We start from the raw sequence: 16397 nt of genomic DNA, 5'->3' as shown, positions 1-16397 counted from the left end.
TCCAGCAAAACGAAAAGCACAATGTGATTTCTCAATGAGTTTCTCTGCTTTCATGGCTAAAAAGAGAGGGAAAATGATGGAAAATAATCTACTACTTACATATTTGCCAATATACACTTGCCACTCAGCAGAGCTGCAGTATTCTTGAAAATCCTCAAAGAAAGATGGGCTGCCATTGGTAGGAGGCAATGAAGGGAGATGTAGGTTCATGAAAAGAAGTTCATAAATCTTGGATACCAATGTCCGAACAAGGGGAATCAAAAATGAGTAAGTTTCTGTCTTCTTTTCAATTGATCTACTCAAGATGCCTTCCAGCTTCCCCAGGATGTAGCACGCTTCGGGCTGGCTCTCAACTACTTTGGTCTGAAGAAGTGTGTTTAGTTTGGCTGCTGCCATAGCACAGACCTACACAGAAAAACAACAAAAAATGAATGCAATACTCAAAATAGTGATTTCCAGCACAGGAATATGGACATATTCTGGCTGCATCCTGGGAAGCCTAAGGCACACATCCATCAAATATGGACACTGACCACTCATCCATCCTGTAATAGACCGAACCTGAGTCCACTGCAACCACAAACAGCTGCATTAAGACAAGCCCAAACATAAACTAACAGGCCTGGCTTTTCTGAAGGGCTCATTCCAGGCACAGCCCTGCTAACTTTGCTCCAAATGTTGATTTGGCAGAACAGTCCAGGTTCATGTGCACTTAAAAATACATAAACCCTAAACTACAAATAGATGTATTTTATGGTAGAAACAAAAAGTCACAATCAGAATCACTATCTTACTGCCACTAGTAGTGCCTACATAGTCCCAGCTTCCAACAGCTTGGCCTCTACCTCGTTCTCATGCTCGGAAGGTGCACATTGGCAAGACTGCGGAGTAAATTTGCAAATGGTAAGAATTAAGGCAAACATCTTCCCTGTACAAGGAGGAAGGACTGCCATCAGACTCACTAGATGTCAGCTAAAGCCTTCTTATTAGCTGCATTTTCCTGAAAAGCCAGATACATATTTTGGTAGACATAGCAACGGTATGCAAGGTCACTGATAAGGATGGATGCACATCTCACGAGAGGGGCAAGGAGAAACAGGTGACCAAAAATGGACCAACTTAGTATAACATCCCATTCATGTGATACTAAATATAAAAATGGGAGATCACGAGGACTCTTGTCCCTTTTCCTTGTGGCCGACATTAGGAGAGGACCTTGCGAGTCATCCCTGCCAGCTGAGGCCTAGTGACAGACTGAATCCAGCTCCGGTTGGCTGCAGAGTCCAGTCCAGGACTTCGGGTGCCGGCTCTGCAGTTGCCGGGACTTTCAAGATTGGTTTTGTACATTTTGTTTTATTTTCTCTATTCTTCTTAGTAGCATTAGTAAAACATCTTTAATTTTTCCAACTCTCTTCTCTCCCTCCTTCTTTCCCTCCCAATCACCTGTGCTGAGTGGGAAGGGAGGAGAGGGAGGAGCTGAAGGCAGAAGTTGTGGGGGAGAGGAGGTTAACAATACATCTGCCACGGTTTTATTGTCACCCCACAATCAAAACCTCGACACCCATAAACCACAACAGTTACAACAACCACGCGCTTAAAACACAGCACTACTAGTAGGAATTTGCCACCAACCTGTAAGTTATCTTGTGCAATGAATCCAAGGAGCAACCGGACTTGTACCTGTGAAAGCCTGTTTGCCTCTGGGCCAGCAGAGTACCAGACGGACAGGCTGTCCATGAGAGTCACCAGTTCTTCCAAGAGCTATTGCAAAAACAGATTGGCGTGAAATAAAATTCACAACAGCTACTCCAGCTGGAAACACAATCATTTCAACTAGCTGAAGAAGAGGCTGTGTTCACAGCTCTAACTTACCCAAATCCAGAAAATTATCCCAGAACACCGCACTGCAAAACAATTCCTGACTACAAAAAAATATCTCTAGCCCCATACAGTAAACTTAAGTGTTTCCCCTGAATAAAGCCAAAACCAACATGTGGTATATATGCATATGTTTTTGCCTATAATTGACGTCCAGTAAATGTCATTTCCTTAGGAAAGCTAAAGACTCCACAAGTAGGATTACTACAACGGAAAAGACACTATTACTAAATAGCACAGATCTCACACCAACTTGCAATTTCTGCCTTTAGTATAGATAGGACTTCATTCTCTTGCTTTGTATTTTAAATTATTTGACTGTAATGCTAGTAATTTACCAGCAATAGCAATGCACAGAGTGCCTTGAGAAGGAAAACAAGGCTTCCTTCATGAATATCTGATTTAGTGAAACACCTGAAACTGTGTAACAAGCTATAAATGTCTTTAAAAATATATAGGAGGCAATCCTTTCTATTCAGTATTTCTACACCAGGGTAGGTATTTGCAGGTAAATGGCACATTTCACTATCCAGATGTATTTGCTTAAAACCACTATACCTTCATGCATTCCCTAATAAATTACTGAAATGTAAAAGAGTGGTGGTGGCTCCATACAATGCCTCTCCCCTTTAGCCCTGAAAAATGGAAAAGCAATGACAGCTCAGCAAAGGAAACAAGACTACTGCCAGAAACGACACAAATGTTGAGGCAAATGATGGGGATCTAAAAGGCAGGAGAAAGAGCCAGATGGCAGAAATCTCCTTTACGTTACCTATTGCGTTGATTAGTAATTTTCTTCCACAGATCTCACGTTTCTGACTCTGATCTAGAAAATTGAGCTATTTGCATATACATGCACAACCTTATGTTGAACTTCCAATAGGGGTCAAAGCCCAGAAGTGACATTTCTCAGCTTGCAACTGAGAGCAGAGTTTTGGCTGGTTTTTTTAATCAGGACACATACAATGCATCATACCTGCTGATAAACGGTGCAAAATCTGCTTAGGCTACAACTGACACTGTTTCATTAGCTCCTACATTTTCTAAATACCTCTCCAGACTGAAAAATACCTGGATTTTCAATAAAGAGTACCACCACTTAGAGGCCTATTTAATTTGCAAAATTAACTATATTCCCTGTGGTAAGTATTCACGCTTTTTTACTCCTTAAGGGGCAAGCTAACCCATTCCACTGCAGACACTCACTCTGTAGTATCTACCATTTAAAAACAAGCCTAGAAGGAACAGCAGTATCCAAGCTGACAACTTTTTCAGTAGTATTTCAGCCCATATACAGTACTTCCATTATGTAGTTACTGTACCTTTTCTGTCCATAAATTTGAATTAACTAGTCCTTCTGCCTGCAGGAAGTCTTGTACAATTAGCAAGAGCATGAAGGCATTTTCAGCATGTGCAGGGAGAGCTTTTGAATCTCTGTTGTCAGTGACTGACCATTCTAACATCTTCTCCAGCAAGCTGCATGGAAAACAAAATCCCAAAGTCATTATTATACGTTCTAAGTGTAAGTGGCCTAAAAAAAAATCCAATTAAGTATTTAATTGAGCATGTTAGTCTGCAGTGACATAAGTGTCATCTTCTCGATAAGTCAATGAGGTAAAAGAGATTTCGAAAAGCTCACAAAACCAGCGATACATTTTCAAAACCTTATCACCATGCGACACCACTAAATCGGTAGCAGAATATACTTCTGACAGTATGTGAAGAAAAGTACATCTTGTTGTGAAACACCCGCCCCTTCCCTGCTTCACTAAAGCCCCTTTCCCTGTTTTCCTTCAAAAGAGATGAAACAATCCATCCTTGAACTGGACACTCACTTGAGTTTTATTTCATCAGAAGGTCGCAGCAACTCATTAGACATCCCCAGTTTGGTCAGTGCAGAAAACACCTGCCCTCGCTCAATCCAAGCAGCAGCATCAGATTTTTCAATGCCTTTCCACATTATACACAGTAGGATGTCGGTAAGTAACTGTATGAGTTCAGTATCACCCCCCTACAAAAGAACAGAAATATTTACAGCCCTTCTAGTCTAGACAACCTCCAAAACCTTTCTCCTTCATCATAGTCTACGTTTGCATGCTTCGGTATTTTTGAAAACTCTGCAGTCTAAAGTCCAATGGCCACATACATGCAAATGCAAAGATAAGAGACCATGGCTTGCTTGTATGTTGTAATACATACTGACTTGATTCCTACATCATTATTTCAACCTGACCTCTAGTCTGCTCTATGCCTCCTCTGGAAGGTAAAGGATGTTGAAATATAGAAGGAGGGGGGAGTTTGTAGTTTTCTTTGTTTTAACATCAAAGCTATTCCAACCAGAGAACCATAAAAAGGAGACATGTTACAAAAGGAAGTACCCCTATAAAATAGCTATATTGTTTGCTCTTCTGTTGGAAGATAGGAGGGGGAAAAAAACCCTACAATAATTATGCATTAGGAAGATTATTAAAAAAATAAACAGCAATTGCAGACATTTGGAAAAATTAACCACATAGAGAGTGCATTACTTACTCCTTGGTTTTCAAATAAAGAAAGATCGGTGGCAAAGCCCACATCATTTGAAAGAGCCAGCTCTTTGTCGGGCTGCCCAGAGAACGCCTTTGTGTTCTCTATGGGTGAGGGTGTGCTGGGCTGACTGTCTGTCAGCCGATTTGCAACGTCCGCCAGTTCGTAAGAGTCAACACTGGAGAGATCTAAGCTCAAATGTGAAGGATTGCTGTGCCACAATTCCTCCCGCTCCTCCAGCCTAAAAGACATCTCCGCTGTGGACGCATCTTCCAGTGGCATGACAGAGAAATGAGCAGGGACATCCAGGGATTTGGCGTCTTCTAAACTCCACTGATCAAACAGACCATTAACACATGCGAAGCTGCCAGTTTTGTCTCCCTCTGTCTTATCAGGTTGATGTTTCTGAAGCTCTTCAGCAGGAAGCTTTTTCTCCTCTTCCCTTGAGGAATCAGCCCTGGTCTCTTTCAAGCCAATCTGGACAACTGAGTTTTCTTTCAGGAACAGTCGAATCAAAGTGTCCTGCCAGCCCAACTGCTGAGAAATCTGCTGTGCTGCATCCAGCTGGGAATGCAAAAGGTGCAAAACCTGAGGACAGCAGAAGATATCCCATGATTATACATTAATTTTGGTGGGTCACTGCATTCATTCTAGCTTTGCAATTAGACATTTTACAATCTACAACTTTTTGCCTTTTTTAAGGCTCTTGTAAAAGAGCCACAAACAGTTAATAATAAGCAAACAAGCCATAAAATAATTTTCTCATTAGAAATAGCATATTTGGAAAAAAAAAGGGATAAAGAAAAATTTCTCAGGAGCAGGGAAGAAAAGCTTCCAAAGCATATTGCTAAGTCCTCATATTCCAGCCACTCTTCTGTACCAATTCCAGCAAAAGCCAACTATCCCAACAAATAATCCTAATTCAGCCATTAGTCTGCAAAAAAAGAAATCTAGACCAGAAAATACGCTTGATTAGGAACTACTCAATAGATAAAAGTAAGAAAGCTGCAATATTAATAGCTTTCCGATAATGTATATTATAATTTCCCTTTTTTCACTTTGAGAAACCTTAATAGACAATATAGTGCCTCACAGCTACATTTGCTACTACTAATTTCGGCAATAAAAGTCAGAGAGAGCTTGGTTTAGAAAAAGTCGCTGCTTCTTCCCTATCTCTTCCCTGCAGCCACAACCACTCTTTTGAATCATAATATATTATTTCGAAAAAGATATTAAGAATACAAAACTTTGATCATGGTCTTACGCATCCTTTGAGAAAACTCAGTATCTCAAGGAGTCTACAATCTCTAACTTGTAGAAAATACAGCTATTTGAGAATCATGACAGAGGCTTTGCTTTGTGTTTTGGTTCTTAAAAGGACTGGGATACAGAAAATTCAACATTAAGTGACAGATGGGCTTCATTTTTAAGGTAAATCATTGCTAACGAAAGCAGTAGCAACAAATAAAGCCTCAAATAATTAAGATATCACAAAGGGTGAGTGTCAGGAGGATGGAGCCAGGCTCTTCTCGGTGACAACCAGTGACAGGACAAGGGGTAATGGGTACAAACTGGAACACAGGAGGTTCCACTTGAATTTGAGAAGAGACTTCTTCCTGGTGAGGGTGGCAGAGCCTGGCCCAGGCTGCCCAGGGGGTTGTGGAGTCTCCTTCTCTGCAGACATTCCAACCCGCCTGGACACCTTCCTGTGTAACCTCAGCTGGGTGTTCCTGCTCCATGGGGGGATTGCACTGGATGAGCTTTCCAGGGCCCTTCCAACCCCTGACATCCTGGGATTCCGTACAGCTTACGGGCTTAAGGGACAGTATTCCTGTTTAAAGCAGACTACCAACCTTTCTGCAGATGACCACTCTCATGTTTATATCTGATCTATGAGCCAGATGTACTACAGCTAGGAGATCTTTATAATTCACAGCAGGATCTGTAGGGCAGAAAGAAAAAACAACACTAATTATATCCTGCAAGAGAATGTGACAGCTAAATATTACAAATTGCCTTGGAGGTCACTGCTACATTCAGGGGTAATAAAGGGAACAAACTTCAGGGAACTAACACAATATTAGCTGAGACTAATGGGAACCTTGAATAGAAAAGCTCTGTAAAGTAACAGCTCTGGTTTTCCTTGAAAACAAAACAAAACAAAGCACAAACAAACAAAATCAATAAGTTTGCCTCTGAGCAGGAGGAGTTTATTAATGGTAGACACAACACTTGCCAATTACCTGCATACAGAACTTGGTTAAGAAGGTTTTTAATAAGAGAAACAGTAAGCGCAGATTCATTCAGAAGGAGCCCCAGTCCAGAGTACCCCACCTCCCTGAGTCTCATTCGGTGCTTACTACGTTCATAAACTTTAGTGCATTTTAGCATCTCTTCCACAATCTGCAAGAAAAAGCACACACAAATGCAAAATAAGCACAAGGGAGCATCCAGACCTCTACATCTTCATATGTATGATATAACATGCTGGTCCACTGTTTTTAAGTTTACTTTGTAAGCTAACTCAAGCAACATGGACTGTTTTTTTAAAGGTATCGATACTTTAAGAGAACACTAATTCCATTGCGACTATGGCAGTAAACAGAATAGCTAACAGAACAGAAAAGAAAAAATTAAAACGTGGAGGATGAGTATCTTTGCAATTGCATGCACGTCTGCAGTGTCAGACTACAGACAAAACCACAAATTTAGGTTCGATTGATCGATTTAAGAACATACAATTCAATTCATTACCTTGAAAACAAGTTCTCTAAGTCTGTCAGAGTATCTTTGGTGCAATAACAGAGCGTAAAGAATATCAGCATTCCCTGGTTCAAAGAGCAATAAAAAAAGCTGGTCTGGGGCTGGGCTGGAATGAAGTAGGCTGAAGAGAACATCCAGAATTCCATAGAGCTATAAAATTAAGACAACTAAACTAATCCACAGCTCATTCAGACTGCATACTCCATTTGGGGGACGTTTTATTGGCTTTGAAATTTTGCCTTTGGCTTGTTACAAAATAGACATTTTGTCTACTCAATATTACTCCATTTAAAATTACATTTTTTGGATACCTTTTTTTCCTCCATATAGGACACCTTATATCAAACTGTAATTAGAGTTCAAGTTCAGTTGGCATTTACAAAATAGAAATGACATCATTACAACTTCTGATGAGTTGAAGTCCAGTTAATTTGGTTTAGTAAATTAAGAGAGTTTTTCTAATGGCAGTGTTACATATCATGTTCTTTCTGCCCCCTTCAGGGAAAAAAAATAACCTGTAAAGTATGGCCATCTGCAGAGCACCGTCAGCTTTTGAGTGTGCTCCTATAACCTGCCTCAGCATCAAATAACACTTTGCTTGTGTTAATAACACTTTCCCCCCTCTTTTAAGCACACTAGACACAAGATTTCTAAACACCAAACAACAAAACCAAAATGCGTAAAGTTTAAACAGCTAACATAGACCATATTGGATATCTGCTCTTCTTCAGTGGTGGCAGCTATGTATCCTATGATGCTCTGTATTTCTTCATGTGTTCCACCTTTGCTCAGGAAATACCTGATCAGTCCATAGAGGGACGTCCGTATTGTTCTCAGGTCATCAGGAGCCAAATCACTGTCTTTACAGCCACTGCTACACATGACAGACAGGAAAAGCAAAGGAAGTTCTTCATGCCTCATTAACAGTAATTTCATTGTGCTAGTTTTGTAATTTTGTACTTTTTCACCTACCTATATATCATGGCACAAGTCACCAATTTCTACTGAAGTAAGGCAACCGAACAGTAATAAGAAATAGTAGATCAGACTTACCAAGTCTATAAGGCCCAGAAATGTAGACTTGGACTGATCTGGATACAGGTCAGGATTTCAGGTCCCTCCCACCCCGACCCTCTAAAGCAAAGAGCAAGGTCTCTAGCCAATCTTCCTCAATGACATAACTACATTCATACAGATACAGACAGAAATCACCAAGACTGAAAGCTAAAATTTTGAATTCCTAAAAAAGTCCTACTTCAAATTCTACAAGGCTATAAAAAACCAAAATAGCTTAAAATGATAAACACCCTCTCTTTTCATAATGATAATGATCTATGACTTAATTTGCATTGTTGATAAAATTACAAGATTGAATCACAGAATCAACTGGGTTGGAAAAGACCTCAGAGACCATGAAGTCCAACCCTTGGTCCAACTCCAGTCCATTGACTAGATCAGGGCACTAAGTGCCATGTCCAATCTCAGTTTACAAACCTCCAGGGCCGGTGAGTCCAGCACCTCCCTGGGCAGCCATTCCAATGCCTGGCCACTCTCTCTGCACAGAATTCCTTTCTCATCTCCAGCCTCAATTTCCCCTGGCAGAGTTGAAGCCCATGGCCCCTTGTCCTATTGCTGACTGCCTGGGAGAAGAGACCAATCCCCACCTGGCTAGTACTGCCCTTTAGGTGGTTCTAGAGAGTGCTGAGCTCAGCTCTGAGCCTCCTCTTCTCCAGACTAAACAAGCCCAGCTCCCTCAGCCTCTCCCCATAGGGCTTGTGTTCAAGTCCCTTCCCCAGTCTTGTTGCTCTTCTCTGGACCCGCTCCAGCACTTCAATCTCTTTCCTGACCTGAGGGGCCCAGAACTGAACACAATACTCCAGTGTGGCCTCCCCAGTGCAGAGCACAGGGGAAGGATCACTGCCCTTGTCCTGCTGACCACGCTGGTTTGGATACAGGACAGGACACCATTGGCCTTCTTGGCCACCTGGGCACACTGATGGCTCCTGTTGAGCTTCCTGTCCACTAGTTCCCCCAGGTCCCTTTCTGCCTGACTGCTCTCCAGCCACTCTGTGCCCAGCCTGGAGCGCTGCAGGGGGTTGTTGTGGCCAAAGTGCAGCACCCGACACTTGGCCTTGTTGAACTTCATCCCATTGGAACCAGCCCGTTTTTCCAGTCTATCCAGATCCCTCTGCAGAGCCTCCTGCCTTCCAGCAGCTCCACACTCCCTCCCAACTTGGTGTCATCACCAAATTTGCTGATGACTTGTTATATTTGTTGAAGGACTTGTTAACAACCTTTCCAAGTGTTTTTAGTGTCATTGACCTAAATTTTATATAAGCCTATAATAAAAATTAAGGTCATGGAAAAGTAGGAAATTAAGTGGAAAAATTTAAAAAAAAACTTGAATTTTGAAAGTTAAATCAACAATCAAAAGTCAACCTGCAGTTTTATTTATTAATTTGCTCACTGGGATGTTGGGGAAAAACAAACAAAAAACAAAACCCAAACCAACCCCCCTCCTGCCCCCCCCCCAAAAAACCAACAAAACCCAAACCAAACAAAAATAACCCCCAAACAAACAAACATAAACAAACAACAGCCACATAAAATAATATAAAATAAGGAGGAGTTAAGAAGAGGTGAAACTCATACCCATAATAAATCCTGAGTATGTCTAGAAGAAACTGCACACCATATTTCTTTCTGAAGACTCTTCTACTGTCTTTGATAATGGTAGAAAGATACTGTATATGCCCTACAATATAAAGTTTTCTATTAGAACCCAGATAAAGGTTTATGTGACGTGAAGGGTACTGTGTCTTTGCACAGTTGCCCAAGTTGCAGAGCTCACCAATTCTGAAGGGGAAGTCCCCGCTGTTCCAGATACTGAAGTCAAAAAGCAAGTGTTGATACATCTGCTGCAAAAGCTGCATGTTCTTTTCTACTGAAACTTGTTCTATCAGCAACTGCACAGCCATCAGTACATTCACATCCATTAAGTTGCTTGGCACCTTTCAAAATAACAGCAGCTGTTAGCATTCAAAATATTCAATCTCCTAACAAACTTCATGTTTTTTCAAGCCAAATTTTGGGATTCTTTGTCTTCTACAGCAATGTCTTCTTCCATTAAAGCAATACAATAAACACAAACCCAGTGTAGTTTGAAGAATCATACAGAGTATCTATAACAAAAAAAGCAGAACATAAAAAAAAGACAAAACACCAGCTTCTCATGTCTCTCTGTTTTCAGAAACATGAGAAAGAAAAGTATGTACTAAGGGGACCTTTGAAGACCCTCGCATCCTGGCCAAACTAAGAACTTTTCCAAGAAATCAGGACCTCATCCCTAACTTCCATTTCTAAGGATGTTTCTCAAACATGGCTTCACCAAGGGGAAGTCGTGCTTGACCAGCCTCAGTGACTTTTATGAGGACATAACAAGATGGATGGATGATGGCAGAGCAGTGGACGTGATCTACCTTGACTTGAGGCATTTGACACAGTCTCCCACAGCATCCTCACAGCTAAACTGAGGGAGTGCGGTCTGGATGAGCGGGTAATGAGGTGACTGTGAAATGGCTGAAGGGAAGAAGCCATAGAGTCGTGGTCAATGGGGCAGAGTCCAGTTGAGGCCTGTATCCAGTGCAGTGCCTCAGGGGCAGTGCTGGGGCCTGTATTATTCAATATATTCATCAATTATTTGGATGAGGGAATAGAGTGACTGTCAGCAAGTTTGCTGATGACACCAAGCTGGGAGCAGTGGCTGACACGCCAGAGGCTGTGCTGCCATCAGAGACCTGGACAGGCTGGAGAGTTGGGCGGGGAAAAATTTAATGATATATAACAAGGGAACGTGTAGAGTCTTGAATCTGGGCAGGAACAACCCCAGGTTCCAGTATAATCCTGGGGACAGCAGGGTGACCATGAGCCAGCACTGGGCCCTTGTGGCCAGGAAGGCCAATGGTACCTGGGGTGGGTTAGAAGGGGGTGGTCAGTAGGTCAGAGAGGTTCTCCTGCCCCTCTGCTCTGCCCTGGGGAGACCACGTCTGGAATATTGTGTCCAGTTCTGGGCCCCTCAGTTCAAGAAATACAGGAAACTGCTGCAGAGAGTCCAGCGCAGCCACCAAGATGCTGAAGGGAGTGGAGCATCTCCCGTGTGAGGAAAGGCTGAGGGAGCTGGGGCTCTGGAGCTGGACAAGAGGACACTGAGGGGTGACCTTATTAATGTTTACAAATATATAAAGGGTGAGTGTCAGGAGGATGGAGTCAGGCTCTTCTCGGTGACAACCAATAGTAGGACAAGGGGTAATGGGTTCAAACTGGAACACAGGAGGTTCCACTTGAATTTGAGAAGAAACTTCTTCCTGATGAGGGTAACAGAACACTGTTACCAGGATCCAACAGAACACTCCCAGGCTGCCCAGGGAGGTTGTGGAGTCTCCTACTCTGGAGACATTCCAACCCGCCTGGACACCTTCCTGTGTAACCTCATTTGGGTGTTCCTGCTCCGGTGGGGAGATTAGACTGGATGAGCTTTCGAGGTCCCTTCCAACCCCTGACATTCTGTGATTCTGTGATTCAAACGTGCTCACCTTCTGTAACAAGGCTCCTAGGGTCGCAACTCCATGGGAGTGGATGAGATTTTCTTGATTGACATGGTGTCTCTGAATAAAGTGTTTTATCATCAAGATGAAAGTTGCAACAACATTCTCCTCCAGGCGAGCTTCTGCAAAACAGAACAGTAGCCAAAGCCTCATGGTTTATTGTTGGACCACTGCATAAAAGTAGAGGGGAAGAAGTAAAATCAAGAGTTTGTATTCCTCACTATTTCCTGAATGTTTCAACTCTTTTTCTGTTCATTCCCTAGCTGTAGGTTGTATTTACATTTTTCCAGGGCAGAGTCACAGACATTCCATGCTGCTCCAGAATAAAGTGACCCCAGTCACCCCAGTCTTGACTTCAGTTGCTTTATCCATCTGGCCCTAGGTTACAGACAAACTTCTCTTTCAGTTACAACATTTTACGTATGCTGCAGTTATTCTCCCTCTGGAGTTGCAAAGTGACACTTTCTAGCCATGAAACAGACAGACAAAAATATTTTATTTACTTTACTTCATCATCTAATATTTGAAACAAAAAAAATGTGTGTTTTCCTTGCAAGGTCTGATTTCCCAGTGGTTTCTGTTGAGATGAAAGTTCATTCTTAATATTAGGACAGCTTTAAAGAATCTATTCTTAAAGCTTTCTTTTCATTTTCTAGAAAATATAATACTAAAATCTGACAGCGTGTGGAAGAGGTAGGTGTCTGAGCGTTTTCCTAAGAACATAAAAGTTTGGCTAATGGCTAAACAGTACTGTGCTGATGCTGCTAAGTCTTTGTGTGGCTTTTGGACCCAGTGCTTGAGTTGTAGGAAAGCTCTTATTATTGATATTAGTAGGTTTTGCATCAAACATAATTTCTCAAAATAATCAGAACAAACGTTTCAGAACAGCAATTTTAAACCTGCACACTTTTACACTAATGTAATAGTAAACTATGAAAAGGAAAAATATGCTATTAAACATAACTATATTTGAAATATGCTAGTAAGTTAATTTTACATAGTGCTGAACTAGTATTCAGCATCCATGTCAGATACCCAGGAACAGAAAGAGCCTTTCAGCTTTGCATACTAAAAAAGCCAGCACACAATCAAACAGCTTTCTGTCACTCACAGAAAGACACTTTAAATCAATCTTAAAAATCCTTTCAGTTCAGCTGTACTTGCCCACCTGACGCCTTTGCGGATGGCATCACCACCCAGTCTCCCTCTACAGGAGTAAGTAGTTCTGGAGGGAGAGTTTTCCCTTCAGGCTTCTCAGGTATCGGCGCACCAAGAAAACTGATCTGCTCCAGCAGTGGAAACAGCACGTTTATTCCACCAATACAGTTGATCATATCCTAAATCAAGAGAAAAAGGAGGGAAAACATCAGCAAAAATGAAACCCCCAAAACTATGCAAAAGAAATTTCCTCCAAATAAAAGGAACCTCAGGGTTTTCTCCTCAAGAGGGTGCTAAACCCCACCATGTTTGTTAATGAATGATTCTCCTAAAACCTGTATTCACAACATACAGCTAGAGATACAAGCACTCCGCACCCACCCCTCTTCTCACTACTGAGCAAAGAGAACAAACTTCAGCCTTTTCAAACTGTTTGTATCACGGCAAAATCAACTAGCAAGAGTCTGAATTTTCTTAACATTAATCTCCATAAATCAGCATACGCACAGTGTAGGTCCAACAATATTTCCTCAGTAATGAGTTTGCTAGTAGAGTAGATTATTTATTTGTACATACGTTTTTCCTTAAAGAAATAAGAAAGTGGTATTCTAGTGACAAGTTTTCTACACTCAGACTTTGGATTTCATTTTTTCTTAAAGCTAAGAGCCCTTAATCGAAGATTCTGCCTATAAAACAAAAGTGGATGTATTCTACCTAAATTTAAAATAAATAAATCCTTACTTGTGTCACTGTTTCTGGATCAAACTCTGATGCTGCACATAACTTGATTTCCTCATGCACAGAGCAAGCCTGACTGATTTTTACATTCATATGTGCTAGTGATCAGGGAACAAATAAGCAAACAGGTACATGGTGGTATTTATTAAGCTGGAGTGCGTTTCATGGTTTCCTCCTCTTCTCCATGAAGTAGCAAGTAGAGGCTATTTGCTGTTTTACACAGAAGACATCCAATGGACATATAATACCGTCAGTGGCATGAGACTATGAAATTAACTGCTTTATCAGAAGGACGTAAGGACCTTATGTGTTGGTTTAGAAAACAAAAATCAAGATATAGGACAGTTTTGCTATAACGGAGTGTTTGAGCAGGAAACTACAAGCAGGTTTAGCCAGAAAATGTTAATTCTTAAGCTCCCATACTAATATAACAGTATTGCTGTGATTACAACTGCTAGCAAAAGTTAAACAAAGATGATTTGCATAGCTTGTAAGAATCAGATATCCCAATTTATCCAATAGTAAGGAAAAAGTATTGGTCAATTAGTGTACAGCAGAGACAGAATAAGGTCCAACACTTCAGTGAATATTTGTTGTTTTCTCTGAAATGAGGCTTTTGGACTGTGCCAACCCAAAACCAAAAGTAAATAAGATAACTACATTAACTTCTCTCTTTAAAAAATGCTAGATTCTTGTACTATTTTAACTCCAGACCTTGTCATCTGTAATTCTATAATATTTTTTATATGTCTAACATAGCAGAAAGTCCCAAGTGTTAACTTAACCCCACTAACCTTAATCTAATTCAGAGTTTAAGACTGTAAGAAAACCATGACAGAATTCCCTAGAGATGATGAAATGCTTTCAATATGCAACATGCATTGAATAGGTTATGAAGAATAGTCAGCTACCAATATAACTTAATGCATTACCTGTGACATTAAGAGCAGTAGGACTTGTAAGTTCTCAATAAGTGTAATACTACTCCAGCTACAGGATTAACCCATTCATGCCCATTACAAAAAACATGCTGTGTCTGCTAAATGTCATTTGCAGTATGATAATAACTTCCAGCATTCCAAAAGTTAGCTGAACATACACAACTTCCACTGCCGTATTTACATCAGGTTCTGCTTCTTCAGTATGCATTTACCTTGATGTCCCAGTTTACTACTTTGTTTCCAGTTAGTCTTCCATGGAAAAGATTTGCAGACAGGTCAAGACAAATTTGGTTTCTGCAGGCCTGTTAAACAAATGAAGAGGCTGAAACATCATATATGTTATCTTAGATTTGACATTCACAATTGTACAAGACAATTCTGTTCTTTTGCCAGACAAGAGAAAAATCTTTTATCTCTGCTAAAGACTACAGTTTAAGCAAGCTCTTATTGCTCTTTATCTTCCCAAAATAAGCACAGTGTAAAGATGGTATGCTCACCTGTTCTACGAAACAGCAACAGCAAAAAAAATAAAGAGACCATCTAGAACATATTCTGAGATTACTGCACGCTGTGAAATCACAGAGAAGCTATGTATTATTTCATACCTTTGGTGTATAATGAAGAAGAACCTTACTGGGGAGATCTGCTACTTCAGCCTCTTGAGACTTCCATGGAGTTAAACAGTTTGGACCTATTAAAATATAAATATATATATATACATCTAAAATGATACATCAAGTATATCTTTATAACATATATATTTAAGAATACACTGGATATCAATGCAGTTCATTAATTCACAGATTTTATACTACTATGCTTCGTTGCAACACATAGGATATTCTAAACCATACCTAAACTATACAAAGGGGTTGTTTTTTTTACATTCAAACAGATCTAATATTTCTCTCTTTACAAATATCTACCTCGTATTTGTCACCAATCTCTGTCATCAAGCTCAAATGTTCAGAAAATTAGTAACCTTCAAGAGAGCTTTTGTTTAGTAATGCAAAATATTTCCTTTTTCTTTTCTTTTTTTAGGCTAAATGAGGACACGTTCAGATGGTTAGATTAACTGTGTGTAAACTGCTTATCCAGCTAACAAAGCAGGCATGAGATTAGGCTATTAAGGGAACATACAGAAAATACAAGTAAAAAACCATTACTGTTGAAAACAACAGGGAATATTCCTCATTAAGTACGGTCACATGAATCCTGAGGGCAGATGTGTGGTTTGTTACGATTACCCATCATAAATTATGTCAGTATTCTCAGGTAACTATGTTGGGGAAAACCCCACAATCTAATCATGGTAATCTGTTATTTCATTTTTAAACTGAGATGACTAAACAAGCAACAATGAATGGTTATATTCCAAATTGATACTCTGGACACTGTTCAAAGTTGAACGGCAGTTTATTAGCAGTAGGCTAAGCTATCTTAAGCTCTTACACAATTTCCAAAATGAAAAAAGCCAACTATGTTCTCAGTGTTCCACGAGAGCGCGTCGGGACAGGGTATGATTCAGAAGCTGAACTTACTTCATTCATGGCAGGGAATCGAAGTGGGGCAGAGACCTTCTGCTGCCCGTTGACGTAGATGTACACGAGGCTCTGACCAAAGGGCCTCTTGCCAGGCATATGAACAATAGTTACGTTGTGCTGGTTAAGCAACATAAAGTAAGGAGGTCATTATTAAAAAGCAGTGAGATGACTGTATGGTACTATTCAACTTCAGCTCTGCTAATCTGGTGAGGAAATCACTTAAGAGAATAAATCCAAAACAACAA

The 16397-nt window shown here is 40.6% G+C and overlaps 1 protein-coding gene across 1 annotated transcript in view; it reads right to left on the bottom strand.

Moving 5' to 3' along the window:
• Positions 1–16397, bottom strand: part of LOC308041718 (neurobeachin-like protein 1) — a gene marked incomplete at both ends in the record, with an annotated part of 53140 nt that overhangs the window by 23337 nt on the left and 13406 nt on the right. The window contains 16 exons of the mRNA XM_080346621.1: positions 100–405; positions 1633–1761; positions 3201–3354; positions 3714–3889; positions 4411–4992; positions 6258–6346; positions 6648–6807; positions 7159–7317; positions 7885–8041; positions 9820–9922; positions 10019–10178; positions 11760–11893; positions 12940–13108; positions 14821–14910; positions 15214–15299; positions 16146–16269. Coding sequence (XP_080202747.1) covers positions 100–405; positions 1633–1761; positions 3201–3354; positions 3714–3889; positions 4411–4992; positions 6258–6346; positions 6648–6807; positions 7159–7317; positions 7885–8041; positions 9820–9922; positions 10019–10178; positions 11760–11893; positions 12940–13108; positions 14821–14910; positions 15214–15299; positions 16146–16269 — 2778 coding nt within the window. The remainder of the gene's footprint in view (positions 1–99; positions 406–1632; positions 1762–3200; positions 3355–3713; positions 3890–4410; positions 4993–6257; positions 6347–6647; positions 6808–7158; positions 7318–7884; positions 8042–9819; positions 9923–10018; positions 10179–11759; positions 11894–12939; positions 13109–14820; positions 14911–15213; positions 15300–16145; positions 16270–16397) is intronic.

Source organism: Nesoenas mayeri, assembly GCF_963082525.1.
Source record: "Nesoenas mayeri genome assembly, chromosome: 6".
In the NCBI taxonomy this organism is placed as follows: Eukaryota; Metazoa; Chordata; class Aves; order Columbiformes; family Columbidae; genus Nesoenas; species Nesoenas mayeri.
This window is presented reverse-complemented; position numbering and strand designations above follow the sequence as displayed.